Raw genomic sequence first — 25,829 nt, forward strand, 5'->3', positions numbered from 1 at the left:
AAATATGTTGGTTTTAGTAGATCTCTCTTACAACCACTACACGCCCCCCCCTTCTGTCTCAGTCTGCTCCTTTCTCTTTTTCTCTCTCTCTCTCTTTCTATCTCGGTCTGTCTCTCTGTTGTACTGTCTTTTTTTCTCATTTTTTCTCTCCCTGGTGTCTTATGCACCGGCGTGTGTTTGAGAATGCAGTTGTGCAAGCTGTACCTTGATAGGGGCCAAGCATTAGTTCTGGCAGGATGGTTCTCACATAAGACCTTTACTATGCGCACAGACACACACACAGACACACATACACACACATACACACACACACACATCGAGCGAGAGAGAGCCAGGGCTTCACAACTTGTTATTCTGGATGCAGCTGGAAGCTGGAGCACTGTTCTGTGTTAGACTGGTTGGTTGAACTCGGGCCCTGAACTGGTTTGCTTTCAGTCAAAGGCTCGGTGTCCAGTGACTGCAGCATTTATCAGGGTTATTCAGTCTGTTCTGCTCCAACACTCTAGTCAGCCTGCATGAGGCTTATGTAAAGTCTGGCTTGTATCAGAGGCAGTCAGGCTCCGTACTCACACTGTTATGTTTGCTGGATTACAGAGAGATTCACAAAGTTGTGATGTGAAAAAAAACAAAAACTTGTCATTTCAGCCTCCACTGTGTTTAGAGTAAGGAAGTGATGTGAGGATTGCCATGGAATAGCTTGAAAAATATTTACAGAACGGGAAGACCGAAGGCTTTTTGTATCGTTTTTATTTTTGTGACAACAGTGGAAAAAGTGCTAAAAGTTTGATGTGTAACACTTTTTAAAATGAAAGTAAGAAAGCAGAATCTTCTCCCTAAATGGATCACTTAGTCCATTCATTTATGTATAATTGTGCTTCCCTTCGTAAGATGGATTGTACGAAAGTGTTCTGGAATCAGGTCACTGTGCGTTGATTTCCCCGTGCTGTCCACCTCCACTGTAACTCCTTACACGAGTGCAGCCGTCACCTCGCTGCAGTGTTTCCACACCCTCTGGCTGGCCCCTCGGCCTGCGTTTGGTAATGTCTGTCTGCAATCGCTCGCCTCACTCCACTTGGGGCACGCACCGGGAAAAACACTGGCCCGCTCCCGTGTGTGTGTGTGTGTGCAATCACACTGCTGGTAATCAGCTGTGCATCTGCGCTGCTCCGTCCCATGCGTACGGTGCAGTTATCTGTGTTGTGTCATAGAGAAGCCAGAGCTGTGATATCAGCCCCAGACTCCCCAGCCGTCTCTGCTGTCCGCTCTCCAGACAGTCTTCGACCACCTCCAGGAAAAAATCTGTTATTCATTCCATCGGGTCTGCTTGAGCTCGTGTCATTTTCGTGTGTGTAGTTTTTTCTTTTTCAATGGTTTTAATGTAAATTGTTTATATGGACAGTTCTCCTCAGGAACTGGCTTGTCGACCTTCTGTTATATAATAATCAGAAATGGTGAAAGTGACTCGGATTGTTTAACTGCGGGCGTTATGGAGAAACGATTCTTAACCCACTGCTTTGAACAATGCATCACTTTCTCTCCTCACACACTGACTCACTGATCTGATTGATGATTGACAGGTGGATTTGGTGCACTAGTGTCGCTAATTTAATCAACATTTCCCAATGGAAATTGCTTTTTTTCTCTGTGGCTAATTCTGGGTTTGGGCTTGTTCACAAACAAAATGTATTTTTAGCAGGAATTAATAATTCATGGAATGATCCCACTATCGAGGCGATCAATTGGCCATCATTTCAGATGGATGCGTTCATGCTATAAGGAGTCAGCTTTATGTTTTTAAACTTAAACTGCTTTCAGAGCGGCACTGAACTCCAGATAATCTTCTTCGGAGGGTCTGTATGTGAGGATGCAAATGTTGAGTAAGAATGAAAGAGTTTCTCCTGCCGGGCTTCTGTAAAAGAACGGCAAAGATGTCAAGCAAGCGTTTGGTAATAATGTCTGACTTGGTGTCGATGTGTAAACAAAAACATGTCTCTACAGTGGAATTCTGAATAATGTTCTTTACCAGTTGGTAATTATCTTTATCACTTAGTCCCTAAACATGTCCTCGTACTTTGATTGAATCCTTGACTACAGGGAATCTAATAACACAGTTTCCTATCGAGGATCAAACAGCCACATGTGATAATTATCTTTCAAGTATCCACCAAAGAAAGAATAGAATGAATAATGGTGATCCATTAATGGGTAATTTTGCCAGCAAGTATAATTCAGCAGCTCTGCTCTAGTCTCCAGTGAATAACCTCTGAGTGTAATCCAGTGCTGCAGTGAATAATGTGTTCGACTCTCTAAAGCCTCACTATGGCAAGATGGTATTCATTGTCCCCTGCACCGGACCTGTCCACGTTTTGACTTTTTTTGTTGGTATTGTATCGTTGTTATATTAGATCATAGCGCAGATGTTATTCAAGGGCTGGTTGGATGTTTGCGTTGGCTGTTGGGCGATCGTTCGACCGCTGAGCTGTGCATAGCAGACCGAATAAATCATGCTCTTTGTCTTTCTTATCGTCCTCATGCTGCTTGGTTTCTTTGACTGGTGGAGGTTTAACAAATGGAAAAAACCTTAACATGGGCTTTTGTGCGTGCTCTTTGGTTTTTGGATCAGGTTAGATCAGAAAAGAGATGCATGTGATTTGCTTTTGAGGGGTGCCTGGGTGTAGGGAAACATGTTATTGAGTGTTCTGTTATTCAGTAACTGCGTGTTTAGCAGGAGCTGACAGGACAGAATGTCTGGATGTAGTGAGACCACCACAGTCCCGTCTCCCCCCCCCTCAGCCTCATGCCCTGAAAAGGGGCAAACACAGTAAAGGAATATTCAGCCTCTGATTCCAGAAGCACACTGGTATTTACTACTAATGTCTACCTTCTTCGTTGGTTTCCATCCTGTCCTCCAGAACCATCCGACCAGAGCACGTGGTTCGGTCTGTGTACAAGGCCACAGGATGCACCGACAACCCCAACCACCACGTGATCTACCTGGAGCATGTGGTCGTGCGTATTACAATCACACACCCTCGCCGTGGAGACCTGTCCATCAACCTGACCTCACCCTCAGGGACCAAGTCTCAGCTGCTCGCCAACAGGTAATCGTATATGTTCTTATATTGTCAGTTTGGGGAATTTTAATTTCTAAGCAAAAGCTGAAAATGATTTAGATAAGTAGCTCCGAACTCCGTTTCTCTGCAGTGACATCGAAGAAGAGGTGATGAATAAAAGGGCTTGAATAATGAGATAAATTAAAGCTTTCTGTATCACATTTAAATAAATGAAGCATCATTATGTGGATTCACTAGTCTATGCTTTCTAAACAATCATTTTGATTTGCTAAAACTCCTCATATTTAAATCATCCTCCAGGGGATTGGAAACTGAAAGCGGTGTAAGCGCTGTATGTGCACAGGCCCTGTTGACTCCAGATAAACCACAGTCCTCTTTGGGGTTTGTCCCCAGCTCATTAGAGGCTGTGATTTTCTTGGTTGAGTGGTTGAAACGGTTTGTTCTGGCAATTGCGACACTTGGGCTGTTTCCTCATCTGATATCATTGTGGGATTATACTGTGTGTGTGTTTACGTGTGTTTGTTTACGTGTGTGTGTGTGTGTGTGTATTCCTGATATGCAGGTTGTTTGATCACTCCATGGAGGGATTTAAGAACTGGGAGTTTATGACCACCCACTGCTGGGGAGAGAAGGCAGCAGGCGACTGGGTCCTAGAGATCTATGACTCCCCTTCTCAACTCCGCAGCCAGAAAGTGCCTGGTACGACAACATCATTACTTATTTAATGAAAAAATTCATGAGTTTACACACACCCTAATTTATTGTTAAATACACACATATAAATACACACACAGACACAATGAGCTTATCTGCAGAGAATGACGCACTAATTAAACGACATAATAAAGTCTCTAATGGAGAGCAGCAGTTTCTTAAAAGGTCGATCCCAGGTAACTCGTGCCTAGTTCTAATGGTTTTTCTTGTAATGTGATCTACAGATATTACCTGAAAATACAGACCTGACTTGATGAAAAGGGGAGCGCCACATATCAAATATACAAAAATCCAATTCTTCCTTCTTCCGTCTCCTCAGGCAAGCTGAAGGAGTGGTCGCTGGTGCTGTACGGCACCTCTGTGCACCCATACTCATCTCTGCGCAACGATAAGCCTCGCTCCACAGACATGCTGACGCCCACCGATGAGGAGTTCACAGAGGAGTATAATGGTAAGTGATAAATACAGAGCTGTATAGATGTCCGCCACAGTAGCCTTGGTCTCCTTTGTCGTCAAATAGCATAACTTTTCTCAGCATATTATTTTTTACAGCCCTGTGATCATGGCTAATTATTGTGCTGTGATATTTATTTAAGAGCACTGTCACGACATATATTGTTTCCATTCAGTCATAAAATTTGGTAAAGTTTTCAGCTGGTTAAATGATTTTTGTGTCTTCAGGCCCCTGTGACTCTGAGTGCAATGAGAACGGCTGTGAGGGTCCTGGACCCCATCACTGCATTAACTGCCTCCACTACTTCCTCAAGTTCAAGAACAACACCAGGTCAGACTGCTTAATTAATTAAAGTCAATAGTGATATGGATCTTGTATCATTATCTTTGTCCTGGAAATATTTTGATTCAAAATCCCAGATGGAAAAAGGCAACATTGTGAGGGAACAAATCTCTTATTTTACATCAGTTGAAGTGTAATGATAATCAGATCTTAGGCGATGTAAAGAAAATTTAATTGTTGGAAATTAAACGGACTTTCCTTAAAGTACGTATGATTTATTATATGGTTTCGCTCAATCTAAAAGTTGTGTTTGAGATACAAATCTACAGATTGAAGAAGGTACATCTGGTCTGTTTCTTTAAACCACATGTGGTGGTTTAAAGAAAGAAGAGAGGGATCAATATGACCTGATTGTTCTCAACCTGTAAAGTGGATTTAATCAGCTGAAGCCAAAAGTTTTGATTGTGCTTCAAAGAAACATTAGTGCAAACGCCCACTTTGCATGAATGCATCTATTAATCAGGATACCAGCAAGACTTTTGAACCTAAAAATAAATAAAAGGAGGGTGTTTGACCGAGGCTCTTATATGGATCAACTCAGCAGACTTTCATTTTAAACCCCCGTAAAACTGCTGTCTCATCAAGATGGCTCTGTTTCGTGAAACCCGCAACACATTTTCCACCATGTAAGGTCAAAGGTTTCAGCTCCTTCCTGTTGTCTGATAAGCTTGTAATGTGAATAAGGAAAAGAAGCCGTGCAGGCGGTGGCCTGATTAATCTCACCTTTTCAGTCTGATAACAGAGACGTTATTTCCTGTGGCTTGTAATATGTTTAGTCTGTCCCTTCCCCCCTGTTAATTATGTGTCTATACGTGTGTGTGTGTGTGCATGTTTGTGGGTGTGCGCCCGTCGGAGCCCATTAGGATCAAAGTCTGCTGTAATTGCCTTTGTGTCAGCGGGTCTCTGCACTAATAAAAGGCAAACCAGTGCAGGTGCATGTGAATGTGCAAGCTTAGGTGCTGCCTTATCATTAGCCCACTTCAGAGGTGCGCTGCCCTTTTCTGCCACCGCAGGGAGCAATTGATGAGTGAGGATTGTGGGGAGTGGTGGAGGGGAAGAGGAGGGGCAGTGGGGGTGTTTAATGTTCAGATAATTACATCCCAACATATGTGTTTGATGGTCTAGACGCACTCAAGAGATGAGAGACTCTGGAAGGTGTGTGTGTGTTTGTCTGTGAGGACTGCAGCCAGAATTTTAGGAACAATCAGGTGATGAGATGATAGGAAGGATTATTTACATTGTCCGCATATTGATCAAATATACCTTGAATTTTCTTGTCCTAAAAATGTTCAATTTAAACAGCATCATTGGTTCTAAAAACTACGATGACCATGATGAAGGAAAAAAAATCTACTATTTTGACAATGAAGTCGTAATATTAAGAGAAAAAAGCTGTTGTATTACGAGGATTTTTTTTTAATTAAAGAGAATAAAGAAAAGGAAACTTTTTTTCAACAAGCAGCAAGGACAAGTCATTGTGAAACTGTGAAAGCCCTTTGAATAGCACGCAGTAACTGTGGAAGGGTGTGGAGCAGTCTATTTACACATTTGTAAAGTAGCTACATTTTGAATCAGAGTGCTTCATGCGCAGGGAATGTAACTGACATTTTGGGTGTACTCACTTTTTCACCTCTTTTTATAATCCTTAGGAAGCAAATGTCGCCACATCCCCAGATTTAATCAATTCATTTGTCGACTGATATGTAATCAGAGTTTGTGGAAATCATCGCCCAAAATACAAATGAGTATCGCAGCTTGCAGAGTTGCATTGTAAAAAATGTTTTATTAGGCTTTAAATAGCTTTTACCACAATTTCAAGGTCTCAATCCTCTGTTTGCCCTGATAACATGTTCAGGAAAAACCTCTTCTCACGTAGCGTTGTCCTCGGTGTCGGCGTTACATTGTGTTGTTGAAATAATCAAAGTTCAACAATTTCAGTGTAGCAGAGATCTGCGTTGAAACTGGATGACAAACGCAGTGTGTACTGCACATGTGTATTATGTGTTTCAAACGCGCCATATGTTCTTCTTGGCAGAAAACTCTGCAGTGTGTGAATACGGCTTAAGGTGCGTGTGTGTGTTTGAGTGTGTCTGTATGTGTGTGTTTTGTGCTCTTGAGGATTTTGGAGATCCTTTCACCTTAGAAAAGGAGCCTTAGGGTGAAATGTGGGGTGACGGAGGCCTGTGGATTTATCCAACAGATGTTACACCTGTTCACCATGTAGCATGCACACACACCCTCCCCTACATGTCTGTAGCTCTCTCCAATTATCTGCATTGATACAGGAAAAATACATTTACATTTTCAATCGATTATTATAAAAACTAAATCATCTTTAATTCAACAGACTATTACTTGAGCTTTTGTTAATAACACACGGCGGAGTCACCTCACAATGCTCTTACACAAGAGACATGTGTCTTGGTCTCTGGCATATGTTTCACATTTTGAGCCTCTTAACATAAGCTCATTCAAGCTGTGTGATCGAGGTTGTTAACTGTGGAACAAAGAGGTCAGTTTAGTATTTATTATATTGTGGCTGGAGTAGACTGAAGTCGGAGTAATCTACCACCTGAGCAAATCTATAAAAACCATAAATCTTTTTCCTCCAGGATGTGTGTGTCTGAGTGCCCCAGCGGCTTTTTCCGTGACGATAGGAAGCGCTGCAAGAAGTGCTCCTCGTTGTGCGAGACCTGCGTCGGGAGCCGCAGTGACCAGTGCACCACATGCAGGAGCAGCTTCCACCTCAACGAGGGATCCAACACGTGTGTGGCCAACTGCGGTGACGGCTTCTACCTCGACCATGGTAGGTTTCCACCGCCGGCTACACTGGCTCTATACAATGCACCAACTCTTATCTAAATGAGAATGAGTCTTACTTTTCATTCCGTTCGTGTTCTTTCCTCATTCCTTGACATCTTTGGGGGTTTCATTAGCTTGTTCTGACTTCAATAGCAATTTTCTCCTTTGCACCTGTTGTTATAATTTACCAAACAACAAACCAAACTTTAATGATCTTGGCACCTGCAGCCAAAACAGAGGCTCCCTCATGATTGCCCATTGTCCCCAAGGACACTGATTTGTCCCGGTGAGTCCATTGTCACTCTGCTGTCCATCGATTTAGATTGTCAAGGTCTGAACTCCCTCAAGTGAGGGTGTTACAGAATGTTTTACTCCGATTGAGTGAGGTCATTTATAAATAGGACAATGTCAACATTTCAAACAAACTGGGATTTTAGAGTGTTTGCTGTGGAGATGCTACTCCAGGAAATGATTTCTGATATAATCACAGAATTTCCTTGAATAAAAGTACAGCTATATACACAGAGTAAACTGCCTGCCAGGACTCTACAGTAAGAAGCCGTGCATTTTCAGGTGGCGCAATAACAATAAAAGCCTTGTTTAGACAAATGAATCGATTCGGTAAACAGAAAAAACAAGAGTGCTTTTACTATGAAACAGATACAGGAAATATTTGCTTGTGACATATTGGACAGATGAACATTGACCTGGTGAAAGATCATTTTCCATGGCCAGTATCGGTCATACTGTACACATTGTACAATCCTTTTTCTAGTGCCTATAATTTATTTCATATTGTTTGCTATTGTTTACATTTGTTTATTTATGCTTGCACTAAACACACCACAGCAAATCCCTTGTATGGGTAAACCTACTTGGGAATAAACCCAGATTCTGATTCTATTTAGCTGTGAGCAGTGTGCGGTACGTTGAAGAGCAGAGAGGTGTGTCCGCTCTAACCTGGTCACATGGGGGACCTAATTAAAATGCACGCTCTTGTATCCCGTGGCCACGGCGTAATGAGATGTTTTTCTCTTTACCAGCTTAACGTGAAATAAAACAGATCCATAGGAGGATCTTTTTTTGAATTCTGTTTACGGGAAGTCATGTGTTTTATAATGAGCACAGTGCAGTGGTGGAATCGCACACGCGACCAAATGTATGTCTTGTGCTGGAGATCCAGGCTGGATGAAAGTGAAGCAGGAATGAGAGACTGGAACTATGTATATCTTATAATTATGTCTATATATTGGTTTGCAGCCAAGACAGTGTGAGTCCTGGCAGCTCGGAGAGTTTCTGGCAGAAGATCTGATGTGATTTGATCCAAGTTCAATCATAACATTTCAGCAGGCCAAGATGTAGTGGATACTTCTTTCCTTTGAAATGTTGGCACTGCTGAGCTTTGTGTTGCGTTAAATGAGCCATCGAGAGTCTATTTTGTCTTTGTCAGTCTGAGCTGAACTCCTGCCGCTAACAACACACGGACTCGTTTGTCACTGGTCCAGAAAAACTTTTTTAAGAGAAGCTAACATGATAATACACTAGGTCCTGTCAGCTGCAGCATGTAGGCTATGGGCTGCCATCAACATTATTAAGGGTTAAATCCGACTTTGTTTCAAAAAGTAAAAATGTACATTTGGTATCCCCTCCTTGATTCCTTATTGATATTAGCTCTGCTATGTTTTATCTGTGTGTTTGTTTGTTTCATTTGAAGGATCTCACAAAAACTACTGGGGCATGACCCAGAGAAGAACACATTCGATTCTGGCTTGGATTTGCATTAGGGGGCGAATCCAGGAAAAAAATATCCCTAACATAGCAGGCCCTTGTAAAACATTTTCACAGATTTGTCAGAGAATGGATCTAGATTTAAATGGTATCGGGTTTCACACACTTTTTCAATATCAGCCCCCAAAACATCCACGAGTTATTCCCTGGAAAAAGGGTGAACAGGTCAAACATATGAGTACCTTACCATGTCAGCCCTAATTCCGGCCTCCAGTTCTTGAGTGGTGTAGGAAATATGCCCTGGGAGGTAAAAGTAAACCCATCCATCTGCGACCTGTCCTGAATCCACCCTAAAGGATTTTCAGATTCCTGAACATTTAACCATCAATCCCTCAAATTACTCTCCTCCCCTCTCAGCTCTGATCATTAAGCTTTATATACAAAACCAACAGGGTTGTTTTAGCAATATTTTGGGAAGGTTTAGCTCAATAGTCAGAGTCTACTCTTAGATAGTTTCCCAGGGAGTAATAAATCATGTTCACGCATCTTTCCGTCCACCCTTACTGCTGCTGAACTCAGACGTGCCCATTTACATTGTGTCACATTGTGTCATTGCCTTTTTGAAATATCCATCTGTATTGCTATCCTCCTCTCCAACACTACAATCTTCTTTTTCATCCCCGCAGCTCTAGCCTTTTGACATTTCCGCTCCCCCCCTCTCTCTCTCTCTTGCCATCTCTCTCCCCACCTCCTGCCTTTTGTCCTCCTGTTTTCCTCATAAGCCCCGTTCTCCCACTCATTCCCCTCTTTTAGTCCTCCTTCACCTTTCTCGCTGCTCCTTCTCAATCGCTTGTCCTCCTCTTCATCCTGGTCTTACTCATCTGCTCCCCCTCTTCGTCTCAAATGCAACCAGACTTCTCGATCTCATTAGCCTCTGTTTGTGACCGGCTCACCCTCTGTCTTCCAGATTCCAACATTTGCAGGAGATGTCCGGAGAACTGCAAGAGGTGCAACAGCTCCAATATCTGCACAGAATGTAAACCGGGGATGAGGTAAACTGGAAGTCACACTAAACAGTGCCCGATACGTTAGAAACATTTAGCTGATTTTAGTTGACTGTATATAACTTGCAACTATACATCTTATGAAAAGCCTTTGTTTTTTAGTTGTTGTGCTTTAGCTGGAAATAATGCAGACACAATTAAAATCACTCTGCATTGCATCTTAAGAGCCACAGAAACAGTTTGGTGGATTTGCCTCAACGCTATTTTGCATGAAAGTTGCTCGGTGGCCCCGTTTGAACTGCCTTAACTCTAAAGGTGTTGAAGGAAGTGCTTTGGGATGGTTGTTCACAGCTTCTCCCCGCTCCTCTCTGATGTTAGAAAAGGAGGCTGCTGCATCTGGTGGTTTTGTAACTGTGTGAAATTAACAATGAGACATTTTGTAGCCACTTCACGTGGCAAATCTCTCCAGGTGTGAGGATGTGAGAACGTAAGCAGGAGGTTTATGTTGCTCAGGACACTTTTATGTGTTTTGTTTTTTTTCATCTGACTGTTGGCTTGCACATGCCCAGTGTGCGTGAGTGGTCCCATGTTATGTGTTTTCAGGCGTTGTTAGTATGTGGATACATCCAGACCCGCTGGTATAAATCACAGCTTTCCTCCAGTAGGTTTATCATTACAGTCAGCTAACTGTCATGCAAGGACGCACAGCTCAGGTTTTGTGCGTTTGTCATTGTTGTGGTTTGTGGATAAAAGACAACATTTTAGCGTTGCTGGAATACGGTGCTGCTAACGTAGACCAGCACTTTGTGTTACATTGTGGTTTGGATTTGCAGCCAGTGGGGCCGGGGCCTCCCAACTGTTTTACCCTCGGGACCCAATTGAGTAAACCAAGTTTCACCCTGTGACCCGCGCGTATTAAAGCCCACATCTACTCGTGTCATGCGGAGACCCACAAGAAGCGGAGCCGTTGCCCATTTTGGGTTGTGCTACTTTGAAGTGCCTTCAGATCTAAGCCGTTTAGTTATCCATGCAGACGTGTTCCAGTTCACTTTCTGGCCACTTCCATAACAGCCCTTTTTAGAACCGCACCAACTACACTTGACCTGACAGAGGATCGGGCGTTTCAGAGTGCTGGAATTCTAATAGGTTGTGAAGGAAACACTTGTGAAGCGTTTAAAACATATTGTGGTCTTGAACCTGGCTTCAGTCGTTCAGTGTAGCCAGAGGTTTAGGCAGGGACACTTGTAAGCCATAATTTCCTGCGTACACCATGTGAGACCACAGTGAGACACACATGCACGCACATTCTCACACAACTCTCCGTCTCCCATTCATTTCACCATTCGAGGTCGGTTAGGAGCCAGGGAGGAAGAGAGGAGCAGGCGAGTTTGTTTCTGGGAAACGTTCGCTAACAGAGACCAGCTGTTTTTCAGTTCAGTGCAGCGAGCTCACCAACCTGTCCTCGCTGGGATTTCACACAAGTGACTTTAGAAGCTCGGCACCTACTTCCTTACTGACCTCTGACCCCTCGCATCTGGCACTCCTTACATCGGTCTTTGTCAGAAAGCAACAGATTTCCTCTGATTGCACTCGACTCTAGAAGACGTCAGATTCCTGTTCAAGAGAGTGAGCTGAAGTTCAGCTGCTAACGTCCACACCCACACAGTGTTACCGGTGCTGCAGTGTTCTGTCATTCTTACTAAATATTTGACATTGTACATCAGCAGCTGGCCGTGTGTCACAGGCAAACTTGAACTGATTGTTTTTCTTCTGTTTTCTCTTGAACTTACTTGTGTTTGCTTTGTGTTGCTGCTCCTCCCAGTCTTCAAGGGAACAAGTGTCAGATGACCTGTGACCAAGGGACTTACTACAACGGACACAGGCGGACTTGTGAGCCCTGCCATCGGGCCTGTGCCACCTGTGCAGGTAAGAAGAGGAAAGCCAGCGATAAGCACAGTTTGTCTTTTACATATAGAGCCCAGCAGGAGATCTGGGGTCAGACAAATTCACAAAAACAGGAAACTGTCCAGCACATTCAGTGGAGGGGTGTCATCTGGGTAGAGAAAGCTGGAGGCAGGAAATTACATATATGTCCCACTGCGGAAATCATGCTGTTTACTACTGCAAAAGGGTTTCTTTATTTTTGAGTTTTGTATCTGTTGCGTGTTATATCCGTAATTAACACACCCACACATCTCCTCAGTTTTTACTGATTTTTTACTCATCTGATTTTAAATGCCTTTACAACATCTCTGAAGTGTGTGTTCCTTGTCTTCCAGGCACAGGTATAGAGGCGTGCACCAAGTGTGCAGAGGGCTACTTACTTGAGGACTGGCGGTGTGTGTCAACATGCAGCACCGGCTACTACCTGTCAGAGCAGACCTCAGACAATGGGCAGGTGCAGAGGTCCTGTAAGAAGTGAGTCAGCACGTCCGCACCGCAGGGAACAAAACGTTAGATCTCAGGTCCCAAGAGATGATTGAGGAAATCTTGAGATTGTGCAAATTTCTGATACTCTACATTTTAATCTTTTCCTAGCACAACTTGTGCTGTCTGCAGGGCACAAACTCTGCCTTTCCTAGTAGTCCATTTTATAATTTAACATTCGAGGAGATTTTTCAGAAGATGATTCAGACGCTGACATTTCCAATAAAATGGACACTTTATATCTGTTTTTACAGCCGGGACTCAAATAATAAGTATAAGGACACTCAGGGAGCACAACCCTCCGATTGGCCATTTAAACATAGATTGAGATGGGAGAGATAACCCATGTACACGGAAGGTTTCTGCAAACGTCTTCCCTAAAGAAAATCCATTCTCGTGGAAGGTATATTTGTTACTGTACTGTAACTGAGGAAAGATCACCCTCCTAAATACACTTAATGGGATTCACAAAATCAAGATCATTATGTGGATTCTCACAAAATTTCACCTGTTCATAGATATTAGCACTTTGTTAGCTAAAGAAAGCTCTATTATTATTATTTTAGAAATGTTGCAATGTTTGTAAGTGGAAATAAATTCCTGCATCTGCCCTCTGATCTGGATCCAAACCAATATTGAATGGATCCTTCCCTGACCCATATCGCATCATTCCAACAGGTTTTGTGGTAAATCCGAACCGTAGTTTTTGTGTGATTCTGTTTAAAAACGTATCCGAGGTGGTATTGACTGTAACAATTAGAGGAAATGTAAGCAGCAAGCCTACTCTAGTGAATTTTATCCATTTGAAGTTGACTGTAGAAGCATAAAACTGCATATGTGAACCTGTATTATTGAATAAACGTGTTGTCCAAACAGTTCTTCTGCTTCACTAGCATGAACCTGGGTGAGGAGACAGACCTACTCATTCAAACATACTCATTTTCTTTTATATGACTGATGACAGTTTGATGACTACTTTGCCTCCTATCACAGCCACAGTCAAACTCCTCCACGGAGTCAGGCGTCTTGGCTGCTGCTCTTATCGCTCCCTGTGGTAGACCTGCCTCCCTGCTATTTTTCTCTCCCGCCATGAATTATTTATTGCTCGCTTGACCCCTTACCTCGCTCGAGTCCTCGCTTCCCCGTCGGCTCCCCTCGGCCTCAGAGGCTGACACCAGATCATTTCCATTCCCCATTTTCACACCAGCGGGGCGGTAAATGCCAAATTTTGGCCTTTGGTGCATAAAGTTTTATTTCAGATATTTTTTCTCCTCCCTATTTTTTGTTGTGATAACGGCTGTGTTCAAAATCCCCTCTCTCACCTAACTTGAAAACGTCCAGCTCTTCGTGATTGCTGCTCACACAAGTGCACACAGGCTGAGCAGGCCAAAACAATGGAGCTCAGTCAGTGAAAGATTTATTCTCAAAGAACTTTCAGCGAGGATATGTGATCACAGCTCAGCAGATCAGCATCTAATTCTTCTACCCAACCATCGACAGGTGTGACCATAGCTGCTACGAGTGCTCGGGGTCCGGAGAGAGAAACTGCAGCAGCTGCGTCAGTGGTTACAATCTGGAGGCAGGAGCCTGCGTGGTCAGCACCATCTGCAAAGATGGTGAGTTGTCAGCTTTCTCATCTATAAACTAAGGCTCTCGATGTGTTTATACTTGTTGCAGTCTCTCTCTCTCTCTCAGGGAATATATTGTTTATGCATTGACCTTCTCGCATGGTCTTCAATGAATTTGCACTTAATTGGAAAGAGCTGCAGCAAGAATTAATTTTTCAATTTATAATATAGTTAATTCACATCAGTATTTTTTTTTTTTTGCAAAGTGTTTAAGGCAAAAGTTCACAAATTGTGGTTTAAACAATCCGGTCTAATCAAAGCACCAGAATCCTCGGAGGTGTAGATTTACATCTCCGCTCTCTCTGTGACACTCAGGCTATCTTGCATCTCTACTTAAATTAAATTGTGTTCCAAGCCACAGGGAATAGAATGACTGCAAAAGGGTTTCTTTATTAAGTAAAAGCTGAGGTTTTTCTTTTCATCTCCCAGAGCTTTGTACTAACCTCTTGACTAAAATGCCTCAAAGAGATCTGCTGTGGCTTCAGAGCAGGAAGGCGCTCTGTCCTTGCTTTTGCCTTTTTGAGTTTTCCTTCTAAAGTTCTCATTCATGTTCTGCGCAACACAACTAAAAACTGTCTCAGGATTTACCTTCGCACACATTCTTACCTTTTTTAGTTTAACATAAACTCACCCCTTACCTGGTTTACGTCACCCACTGCAGAGGCTGAAAGGTTTATTGAAGCTGCTTCTTTTCCTTTTCATATTTCCACGTAACACTCACACATGTTGCTGTCCCTCCACGTGTCCTCGCCGTGTTCTATTTGCTCTGCTTCATGTTCTGGCCTTTTCCAATCTGTGCATGGTTTTTCCACTCACCGGCCGACGCTAGGGTCTGATCAGTTCCCTGAGATTCGCTGCTCTTTCCCTGATCTTTCTAGTTAAAACAAATCTGTGGCGGAGAATTTACCCCAGTGCATGATGAGAGAAAGTTCTGAGGAGATAAATGTCTTAAATGTGTGTCCTCTCTGTTGATGACTACTTTGCTCAAAGTGCACCCCCAGTCTGTTCCCTACCTTCGTAACCGGGCTCATATTTGGGGGTGGGGGAGTTGATTGGCAGCTCAAATTGCTGTTGATAAATGAAAGAATTAGCAGATGGTATTGTGAACAGACGGTGGTCCACTTTAAGTTTTCTGTGATGCAAAATGAAAGCAGGTTGTGAATTTAAAAAATCTCCAATTTGCTAATTGTGTGACGTTTGTTTTCTCTCTCTCTCTGTTTTTTTTTTTTTCCTCCCGAATCTGTTTTTCCGTCTCTCCTGACATGGATCCAATCTCTCCACTGGACTACAATCATTTCCCACCTTGATGAACGTCACCTGTGATTGGATAAAAAAAAAAAAAAAAACTCTTCCTGTTACCTGAATCCTCTCCTGACCAATCACATGGCTCTGCCTGCCATTCAACCATTTCTGATGGTTCTACAATGTTTGTGTGTGTGTGTGTTTCCACATGTTTTCCCTCACCCCTCCTTCCAAACTCCCCCCCCCCGTATCTCTTCTACCTGGTCTGTGGAAAGCAAATGAAGAATCTTGGGCGGAAGGCAGCTTCTGCGTGCTTGTTAAAAAGAACAATCTTTGCCAGAGGAAAGTGCTGCAGCAACTGTGCTGCAGAACGTGCTCGCAGAAGGGCTGACGGGACGCACTCGCCGGGCGTACAGGGAGTGCAGGGGGGATTGCAGGGGCACAGGGGGCACTCCTCCTTCTCAAGCCCCCCCCTCCCCCTGCCCACTCATTCACAGTCACATAATTTATAAGAGAACCTGTGCCTCTTAAAGGGACTGCATCGGAGGTGCGATGACAGGACTACAACAAACCTACCTTTTTTTCTGTACTGGGACACACACGTCGTCGGGGTGTAAAATGACTGGGACTTATTCCAAGAACAAACGAGCAAATGAAAACAAAAGTGAAAAACAAAATAAAAGTGTCGGTATTTTGTGACCAAAGCATCGATGCCAAAATAGTTGAACCGTCTTTTCTTGTTGCCAGTGTAGGAAGCATTGCTTAAAGCGGGAGCCACTCAGCGTGCGAAGCTCAGAAAACATCCGTGTGCGGTTTTTATTTTGGCTCCTCTTCCTCCTCTTTCCAGTGATAACGCTAAACAGATGGAAAGTGAGCATACAGTAGGAAAGGCCCTGGTTTTCCGCCTGTAAATATACATCTGAGGAAAAAAAAGAAGCTCACTGTAATGTGAAAATAATAATGTCTGTCTGGGCTGATTCTGGCTGTTTAGGGGAGGGAAGAGAAATTCACACAATTTTATATATATATATACAGTATATACACATACACTCACACACTTATAAACATGAACTCAGACACATTGATCTTAAATCAGCCATCACTTGAAGTTGCGTATGCCGCGGTGTCTCTTTATCCCAAGACTGACACGTGTTACTGACCAAAATCACCTCATTTCATTTATTTTAAAACACAAGCCTGCCCTCTCTGAATAGTGTGTGTTTATGTGTGTGTGTGTGTTTGTCTTGAGTAGTGTGTGTGTGTGTGTGTGTGTGTGTGTGTAGAGGAATGCTATTAATTCTTGATGTAAGCCCAGACAGCATTGATTCATTCCAGAGGTACTACAAGACAAGTCAATAGTCATTCCTTCCAGAGTTTCCTGCAGGGGAAGGAAACGCTGCAGCGAGGTTTAATGAATTTGTGGTACTGGGATGCACCGATGTCTATTTTTCACACCATAGTGCAGATTCTGGAAAGGAAACCTTTGCGTCAAAAAAACAAAAACAGTATCGATTCCATCCTTTACTGTGACTGAACAATTTAAAGCTCTTCAGAGATGTTGTAAAGGCATTATTTAGCTGTCACTGGAAAAAATAATTGAAATATAACTTATATGATAGGGATCTTTTCTGTGAGTTGGTTTGTGACCTTCCAGGTACTGAAATTTGCCCATTCATTATATTGAATCTGTGCCGGTGCATCCCTACATGTTACGGTTCTCTACATGATATGGTTTTAGACGTCATTCCATTTTAATGCCATTGCATATCAACTGAAGTATTGTCTCACACTTTCAACACAGAAGGTCAATGATTGGCACAAACAGTGTTGTGTTATCATGTTTCAACTGCAGGTGAAGGTCTCTGACAGTCAGACGGTAAGCGATCTGTTGTGGTGCAAATCTGAATGTCCAAAATGTAGATGTAAAAAACTTTTTGTCGGTAGAACCTGTGCTCCGTCAACCCAAGAGAAAAACAATAGTAAACCAACAAAGAGGCAATCAGTGTGTCGGTAATGTTAATTCATTCTGCACAAATCCAAACTGTCCTCGTGTTGGGCCTGGCACCCGTCAGACACCGGGTTCCTCCGCCCGTCTGTCTCTGAGCCTTTCCCCCGTGAGAAGTCCAAGGTCGTCCTGGTGTTGCTGATTCCTCACAAAGAACGGCCAAGACAAAATGTTTAAGATTCTTCTTCTGTGTGGGTCCTCACACCTGCAGCTCGAGCATTTACAGTATTAGATGATTTGTTGTATTGTCAACTGGTTATGGTTCTTGATGATTTGTAATAAAGCTTGATGAATCCCCTGTTTTGTTTAACAAAAACTTATTCCGGGTCATTGTTTAAGATGACTTGAATTGATTTTAGATTGTGTGATATTAGAGAGACTCACACACATACAAACTTGCACACATGAACACACACACACACCCCTCGTATAAAAGCTGTTTTTATTGTGTACCTGTGACATATCTGTGACAATGCATTATTAATGTTACTCAAAGTCCTAGTTTTGAAAATCTTTTTTTTACTTAAGTGTTCTTTATTAAAATGTTTAATCTGTTAATGATTTTGTTTTCTTTACATTTTTCATTGATTATGTTGACATGCGTATCATTTCATCCAATATCACAATATATGACCAGGCCTAGAGACGGGACTCTTACCTTCTAAGTAACCAGTGAAGGGCAGCGAGTTCTGGTCTAATGTGGTGTTCTGGTCTCAACGTGGTAATCTTTGTACGTTTCTCTGCTGATCCTGGAGTGGAGTGCAGTAATTGAGTCTGGACGAGATAAAAGCCTAATTCAAATGTCAGCATGTACAAAATCAACTGTTAGAGGAGGAAGCCGATAACAAACATCCGCACCGTCATTAGTTGTTTGTTGCTATCTAACAGTCCCCTGTCAATAAGACAAACGCGTGTTACAGCAGGACCAGAACGAATTAAGCCAATCTGTCTTTATTTGTTTCATGAGCTTATTCTCTAGCTGTGACCGCGGCAGAGCAACACGTGATTTAAAACGGTGAATAGAAATGTTGGATGTTGAGGAGAATCGAATTGAGGTGAAGATGTGTCCGTCAGGCTGGTCTGGGAGGATGCACCGGTGACCGGGGGCGGACGGACACTCGGGGTGGAGTCTCAGGCATCCTTCCACCCAAGCTCACTTGAATTGTCTCTTCACAGCCTGTGATGTGTAGTAAACATGTTTGTGAGACGTCATCAGGAGCCGGGGGGGGGCATTAGGATTCAGGACCCGGTATGGTGGGTGATAGTGAACGTATCTGCCAACCGAGCTTTCTCTCTCGCTCCCGACAGAGACTGTTGATATCTCACAAGGTCGGCCGAGTCCATAACAGCAGAAAACTTTTACTCCCTTGAGTGACAGTCTGTCTTTCTTCTCGGCTCCATTCTTCTCCCCGTCTGGCAGTGGGAGTCCAAAGTGTCTGCTTTTGCTGAGCAACATTACATCCCTTGAGAACAGGCTCCCTGTTTGTTTGTGTGTGCGAGTGAGAGGGAGACAAACAGAAAGACGGGGAGACTGAGTGTGTGTGTGTGTGTGTACTTGTAACCTTACTTATATTTGTAAGGACCATGGTGAGCGTAGACCTTAGTGAGAGAATTTTGGGAAAGTGAGAACATTTTGGCCGGTTCTCACTTGTTCAAAGGGTTGTTTGAAGGTGAGGACTTGGTTTTAGGGTTAGGTTAGGGTAAAGGTGAGGGTCAAGCAGTTAGTTTTGATGGTTAGGGTTAGGGGCTGCCAAATGCCTGAGTGTCCTCTCTAAGATGGAAGCACAAGAATGTGTCTGTGTGCGTGAAGGAGAGTGTCGGCGTTTATTGGGAGCTGTTTGAATGGTTTCTGCGGAGCTCTGCTGAATGGGAAGTCACCGCCTGTTGTGTTTGTACACAAAGAAGCTCTTTTGTTTTCAAAGGAACAATTGAGCTTTTCACAGAAAGCAGAGAGAACAGAACCTCGCGGCTGCCTTAAAGGACACACACACACACACACACACACACACACACACACACACACACACACACACACACACACACACACACACACACCACTCAATCCTCATGCCTGAGCCAGTGTCTGTCACCTTTGTCTAACACAAAGGTAGGATAGGAGACAATGTTTTCCCTGCTGTCAAGTGTGAAGCACAAGGTTGGTGAGTTTAAAAAAAAAAAAACTTTTAGTGTCCTGAGTTAATGCAAACAAAGTCAAGCAAAAATATAATTTGTTGGACATTTATTTATTTGTAATTTCACGCATGACTAAAATGTTTTTTTACTGCTCCAAAGCTTAGTAAGATATCCACCTGGAGTGCGATCATGATTTCATCCATGCCAGTAACTCAACAATGGCTTTTCCAGGTGTTGAGAGTTCTGGCACCCAACGCACTTCATTTCCAGCCTGTGCTCCATGTTGCAACAAAAACTTTCCGACCTTCCAAAATCTGTGCACAACTTCAGCGCATTGAACAGAGGAGGATGTGACTCTGAGGCCTTTTATTCTCAGGGGACAAGTAAGCAACTGAAAGTGTTAAAATGTTTCTCCATGGTGCAACAGATAATTCTGCTCTAAGCTCGCTTCTCCTTCAGCTGAGCCGATGATCTGCTGATGTTTCCATCACCTGGTCACTAATACAGCCCATTAAAAGTAATCTCTTATGAATGCCTCCTTTTAAGCTTGAATCTGGTCAAATTATGAGAAGTATTTTCCAACCATCTTTTATCACCTTGTCGTGCTCACGGTCTGAAAAGACTCCAGAGAGTCATCAGTGGTGAACCAGAGGAAATACATTTGTGGGTAACTTGGTTTCAAGTCCACGTGTCTTTGGAGTGTGGCGGGAAAAGAACCCAGTCCTGGAGCGAGCACACAAACTGTTTGAGTGTAGGTTTTGTAACTTCGCACTTCATTCATAAAATGAATCTGTCTGTGCTGGGGAGACGATGATGATCTGTATCTCTGAAGGTTCTTGAGTTGTATATACAGTGGATATAAAAAGTCTACACACCCCTGTTATAATGCAAGGTTTTTTGTGATGTAAACAAATGAGACAAAGATAAATCCTGTCCGAACATTTTCCACTTTTTAATGTGATCTATAACGTGAACAACTCAGTTGAAAAACTAACTGAAATATTTTAGGCGGAAAAATAAAAAACTTACAATAACCTGGTTGCATAAGTGTGCACACCCTTAACCTAATACTTTGTTGAAGAACCTTTTGATTTTATTACAGCACTCAGTCTTTTGGGGTAGGAGTCTATTAGCATGGCACATCTTGACTTGGCAATATTTGCCCACTGTTCTTTGCAAAAGGGCTCCAAATCTGTCAGATTGCGAGGGCATCTCCTGTGCACAGCCCTCTGCAGATCACCCCACAGATGTTCAAGTGGATTCAGGTCTGGGCTCTGACTGGGCCATTCCAAAACATGAATCTTCTTCTGGTAATAATAATAATAATAATAATAATTAGAGCTGTGAAAAATAACGCGTTAACGCGTTATGATTAAATTACAGGATTAATTCGTTTTTTTTTTTTAACGCATTTAACGCATGCGCAGAAGGACCTTCCAATTCCGCCGCCTCTGCACTAGTTGCCGCTCTAATGCAGTCAGACGGCAGCTGCCATTCAAACAAACAAACAACATGGATAATTCTGATGAACCTGAGGACCTTCTGGACGGGAAGATCGTGTTCCAAAAAAACAAAGATCGAACATTCAGTAAAACCAAGGTGATATGCACACTCTGCGAGAAGTTATCGTTTCACCGTAGCAATACCCGCCTAACCACCGCAACGCGAAGCATGTGTTGGTTGGCGAGGGGCGTTCAAGTGGAATGCGCCAAACCAGACTCACTCGCAGGACACATTGTGCAAAAGAAGCGGTCAGCTTTACTGTCAGAGAATTTGAACAAGTTAGTTTGCCTCACCAACTGGCTAAAGAACGAGTAGCTAAGAGGGCCTTTAGAGGCATTAGATTGTATCATGGTGTGGTTAATGGTTGTGTGACAAAAAATATAAACAATGTCAACCATCCTATGGCTAAGAAGCTCAAATAATTTCTGTTTGATTTAAAAAAAAAAAAAAGTTTTATTCAACCACACAGTGGCTAAGGAGCCCGAATATTGTTTAGGATGAAGATTATATTAATGTTCCATATGGAAAAGCAATGATAATTGCTGAAGAACTGCTGAGTTGCAGCACAAAAGAAAAGTTAAATGTCATAAATCTTGTTTTCACAAAAATATTCCGAGAAAATCGGTAATGTGATTAATCGTGATTAATCCATAGAAACCTGTGATTAATTTGATTCAAAATTTTAATCATTTCACAGCCCTAATAATAATACATTTTATTTGGAGGCGCCTTTCAAGTCACCCAAGGTAACCTTACAATACAATAGTACAGGATAAAAGATAAAAACATTAAAGATAAAAACAACATTAAAACAGAACATCAACATAAAAACAAGTGAAGTGCACAGGGTCCAGTTATATAGAGTATGCCAGTTTGAACAGGTGAGTTTTGAGTTGAGACTTGAATGATGTGATGGAGTCTGATTGCCTTATGTGTGGGGGGAGGGAGTTCCAGAGCCTGGGTGCCGAGCAGCTGAAGGCTCGGGCACCCATGGTACTGAGGCGTGACGTGGGGATGGTTAGCAGTCCAGAAGAGGATGAGCGGAGGGTGCGGGAGGGAGTGTATTCCTGAAGGAGGTCGTAGAGGTAAGTGGGGGCTAGATTGTGGAGAGCTTTATAGGTGAGGAGAAGGTTTTGGTAGTCGATGCGGTATTGTACAAGGAGCCAGTGAAGTTGGATGAGTACAGGAGTGATGTGATCCGATGATTTGGTACAGGTGATGATCCGGGCGGCCGAGTTCTGAATGATTTGCAGTCTGTTGATGAGTTTGGTGGGGAGTCCGGTGAGGAGGGCATTGCAGTAGTCGATGCGGGATGTGACAAATGAGTGGACCAGGATTTCGGTTCTGGACTGGGTCAGTGATGGGGGGAGTCTGGAGATGTTGCGGAGGTGGAAGAATGCAGTCCGGGTGATGTTTTGAATATGGGGTGCAAATGAAAGGGTGCTGTCCAGAATGACTCCGAGACTCTTGACTTGGGGGGAGAAGGGTACAGGGAATCCGTCGACGATGATGGGTGGAGCTGGGGTGTGTTGGGATTTGGTGATGATGGATTTGGAGCCGATGAGCAGGGCCTCAGTTTTATTGCCGTTTAGCTTTAGGAAGTTCCTGCTCATCCAGCTCCAGATGTCATCAAGGCAGGTGATGAGGGAGGTAGGAGGGATGGCAGCGGTCGGTTTAGAGGAGATGTAGATCTGTGTGTCAAGCCATGATTTTTTTTGATTTGCTGATAGGTGAAACTGTTCATAATGACCTCCACCTTGACTAAGGTGGAGATAGTAAAACTGCCCCAAAGCATGATGCTGCCACCACCATGCTTCACTGTGGGTAGGGTGTTCTTTGGGTGATGTGCAGTGTTGTTTTTGGGCCAAACATACCTTTTGGAATTATGGCCAAAAAGTTCAACCTTGGTTTCATCAGACCATAACACATTTTCCTATATGCTTTTTGGAGACTTCATGTATGTTTTTGCTAAATTAAGCCGGGCTTAGAAGAGAAAAGGCTTCTGTCTTGCCACCCTACCCCAGAGCCCAAACACATGAAGAACACGGGAGATTGTTGTCACATGTAGTACACAGTCAGTCCTTGCCAGAAATTCCTGCAGCTCCTTTAGAGTTGCTGTCGGCCCCTTGGAAGCCTCCCTGACCAGTTTACTTTTCGTCTTTTCATCAATTTTGGAGGGATGTCCAGTTCTGGGTAATGTCACTGTTGTGCCATATTTTCTCCACTTGATGATGGCTGTCTTCACTGTGTTCCGTGGTATATCTAATGCCTTGGAAATTATTTTGTACCGTCTCTTGACCGATACCTTTCAACAATGAGATCCCTCTAATGCTTAGGAAGCTCTCTGCTGATCATGGCTCTTGCTGTAAGTTGCAACTAAGAGAATGTCAGGAAAATCCTCCTAGAACAGCTGAACTTTATTTGGGATTAATCAGTCACTGTGAATGATGGCAGGTTTGGACTGATTACTATTTAACATGAGTTTGAATATGATTGGTTAATTTTGAATACAGCCACATCCCCAGTTACAAGAGGGTGTGCACACTTATGCAACCGCATTATTTTAGATTTTTATTTTTCCCCCTAAAAGATTTCAGTTTGTTCAATTGAATTGTTCACGTTAAAGGTCACATTAATGGTGGAAAAAGTTCAGACAGGATTTATCTCTGTCTCATTTTGTGTACATCACAAAAACCTTTTTTTTAATCAACTATATGTACTAACACAACTGGACCTGTCAACTCTCATCCAAGAAGCTTGGCTCATTGGGCTCCCGTGGGTCAGGGTGTGGGGATGACAATACCTTTAAGTTATATAACCACCTTTGGCCAAAAACAAATCTCCTCTCCTAACCACTAGTTCTTGACCTCGAGTTCGGAGAAGAGAACCATAATATGAAAAAACTCTGACTGACTCTTGAAACCAACTTTTTTTATGACAGAAGATATGTACAGACTTTATGGTCAAACTCCGTGCTGTACAACTACAATTCAAGAAAAGTTTCATGTCCATATCAGAATTACTCATCCTGAGAAAAGCTGCTATCAGTTTATGTAGAGACAACATTTACACCATCTGGAGTAACAACACAATCAATTTCCACCATTCTAGGTGCCAGACTGACTTCGGGCGAGATACTGAACCCCAAACTGACCCTGATTAATCTATAATTGAATAAAAAGTACGAATTTAAATGATACCCTTACATATGAAGAGTTAACTTGAATGGTGCTTTTGACCCTTTTATAAATCTGTTGAGTGGAGAATATTTTTCAGTGGTATTCAGTTCTGAACATTAAATTGTATAATGTGCTTGTTCACTGTGACTTCTGACTGAAGAAATCAAGGTGCTCACAAAACCATATGCATCAGTTTTTTATCAGGCTAAGAGAATAAAACAGCTGTTCCATTAAAAAAAATATATATACGTTGTTCTGCTCGGTTGCAACACGATGTTGCTTCGCTTTAAATACGGCTGCCAATATTAATTGTGAGAAATGTTCTCCTTTTCTTTTGTAAAGTTGAGTCCGGTTTTTCCTACGCTAAAGGAGAGAGGTTAGGAAGCACTGAAGCTCCTTTCCTCATCACTTAGAGAATTCAAACAGCACCAACTATAGTGGCCAGTGAAATACTTCCGGATCATTTCTCTCAGTTGGGAACCTGGTTAGGGCTACATGATTTGTGGTGCAGACAGAAATGAGGACAGCATTGTAGGTGGTTGATAGTTGGTCAAACCATCGGGACAAAGTACGTACATCACCATTATCAAAAGTCCACTTCCCACGTACACAAACGCAACCTAAAAGAAATCGTGTGTTGTTTTGTTTCCGCTGTGTCTTCACTCCAACTTCAGGTCTCTCTGTTTTTATTAAAAGCACTCAGTAATTAGAAAGAAGGTCTGAGAGTAATATTTGTTTTTAAACCTGTGAAAGGAATTTGCACATTATATAAGATGACAAGACCGGGGGGGGAAAACAACTGAAAAAACTGGGATAATATAGTTGTTATTGTGCAGGGGATGTCGGGAGCCAGAGTATAATGAGCTAGATCTTCAGTGACGTGAAAAAAACAAGAAATGACTGGTGGTTATAATTGGTGTAACGATAACATCACGGCATCAAGTCGAGTCATTTAAGTAAAAGAAGAAGGAAAAAAAGATTTTGAGAGCAGTAGGAGGCATTGGGAATCTGGGACACAAATACAAACAAACACGGAGAAGTGGTTGAGAGAAGTTGTCAGTCAGCGGGTGTGAGGTCATGTTGTTCACTCCTGTCTGCAGGCGAGTACCTGAGCAAACACAAACAGTGCCACCTGTGTGATGTGACCTGTCTGCAGTGCACAGGTCCAGAGAGAGACGACTGCGCCAGCTGCCCTCCATCACGGTGAGGACGCCTGACACGCTGACACCTGGTGCAGTGACACTGGAGGTGCACTCACAGCCCTCCAATAGACTATAGAATGTATGAAAAGATGGACGGCGAGTGTCCACTTCCTCCAACTGTCCAGAAATGAAGCCCAAATATCCTGAGTTAAAACGCTGCCTTCGTGTGGTGATGGCTTGGGCAATAGCGATCACAGGCTGGCATTCTGAGGTGCAACCAATAAAAGTGCTCGACCAATCGTCAATCATGACGTTTCAACCTATTTTATAGCATCTTATAGGAAAAGCCAAATTGTGAGCATATTTCAATATTTGACGTGTACTTTGACTTTTTTGTTTGATCCGTGTCCCATCTACTAACATGGAGTAGGCAGGGTTTTCTGACCTATACT

The 25,829-nt window shown here is 42.9% G+C and overlaps 1 protein-coding gene across 3 annotated transcripts in view; it reads left to right on the forward strand.

Moving 5' to 3' along the window:
• pcsk5b (proprotein convertase subtilisin/kexin type 5b) overlaps nucleotides 1-25,829 on the forward strand; it is a 75,253-nt gene that overhangs the window by 32,113 nt on the left and 17,311 nt on the right. Inside the window, exons 12-21 of one of the 3 annotated variants that reach the window (XM_053421826.1) lie at nucleotides 2,913-3,101; nucleotides 3,637-3,773; nucleotides 4,108-4,239; nucleotides 4,470-4,572; nucleotides 7,197-7,390; nucleotides 10,082-10,166; nucleotides 11,941-12,044; nucleotides 12,398-12,536; nucleotides 14,046-14,161; nucleotides 25,336-25,438. In XM_053421826.1, the coding sequence (XP_053277801.1) occupies nucleotides 2,913-3,101; nucleotides 3,637-3,773; nucleotides 4,108-4,239; nucleotides 4,470-4,572; nucleotides 7,197-7,390; nucleotides 10,082-10,166; nucleotides 11,941-12,044; nucleotides 12,398-12,536; nucleotides 14,046-14,161; nucleotides 25,336-25,438 (1,302 nt within the window). Of the gene's footprint in view, nucleotides 1-2,912; nucleotides 3,102-3,636; nucleotides 3,774-4,107; nucleotides 4,240-4,469; nucleotides 4,573-7,196; nucleotides 7,391-10,081; nucleotides 10,167-11,940; nucleotides 12,045-12,397; nucleotides 12,537-14,045; nucleotides 14,162-15,690; nucleotides 17,979-25,335; nucleotides 25,439-25,829 lie in introns of those variants that run through there. The other 2 variants (XM_053421824.1, XM_053421825.1) reach the window with 2 other exon arrangements.

This window comes from Pleuronectes platessa, chromosome 4, assembly GCF_947347685.1.
Source record: "Pleuronectes platessa chromosome 4, fPlePla1.1, whole genome shotgun sequence".
NCBI lineage: Eukaryota > Metazoa > Chordata > Actinopteri > Pleuronectiformes > Pleuronectidae > Pleuronectes > Pleuronectes platessa.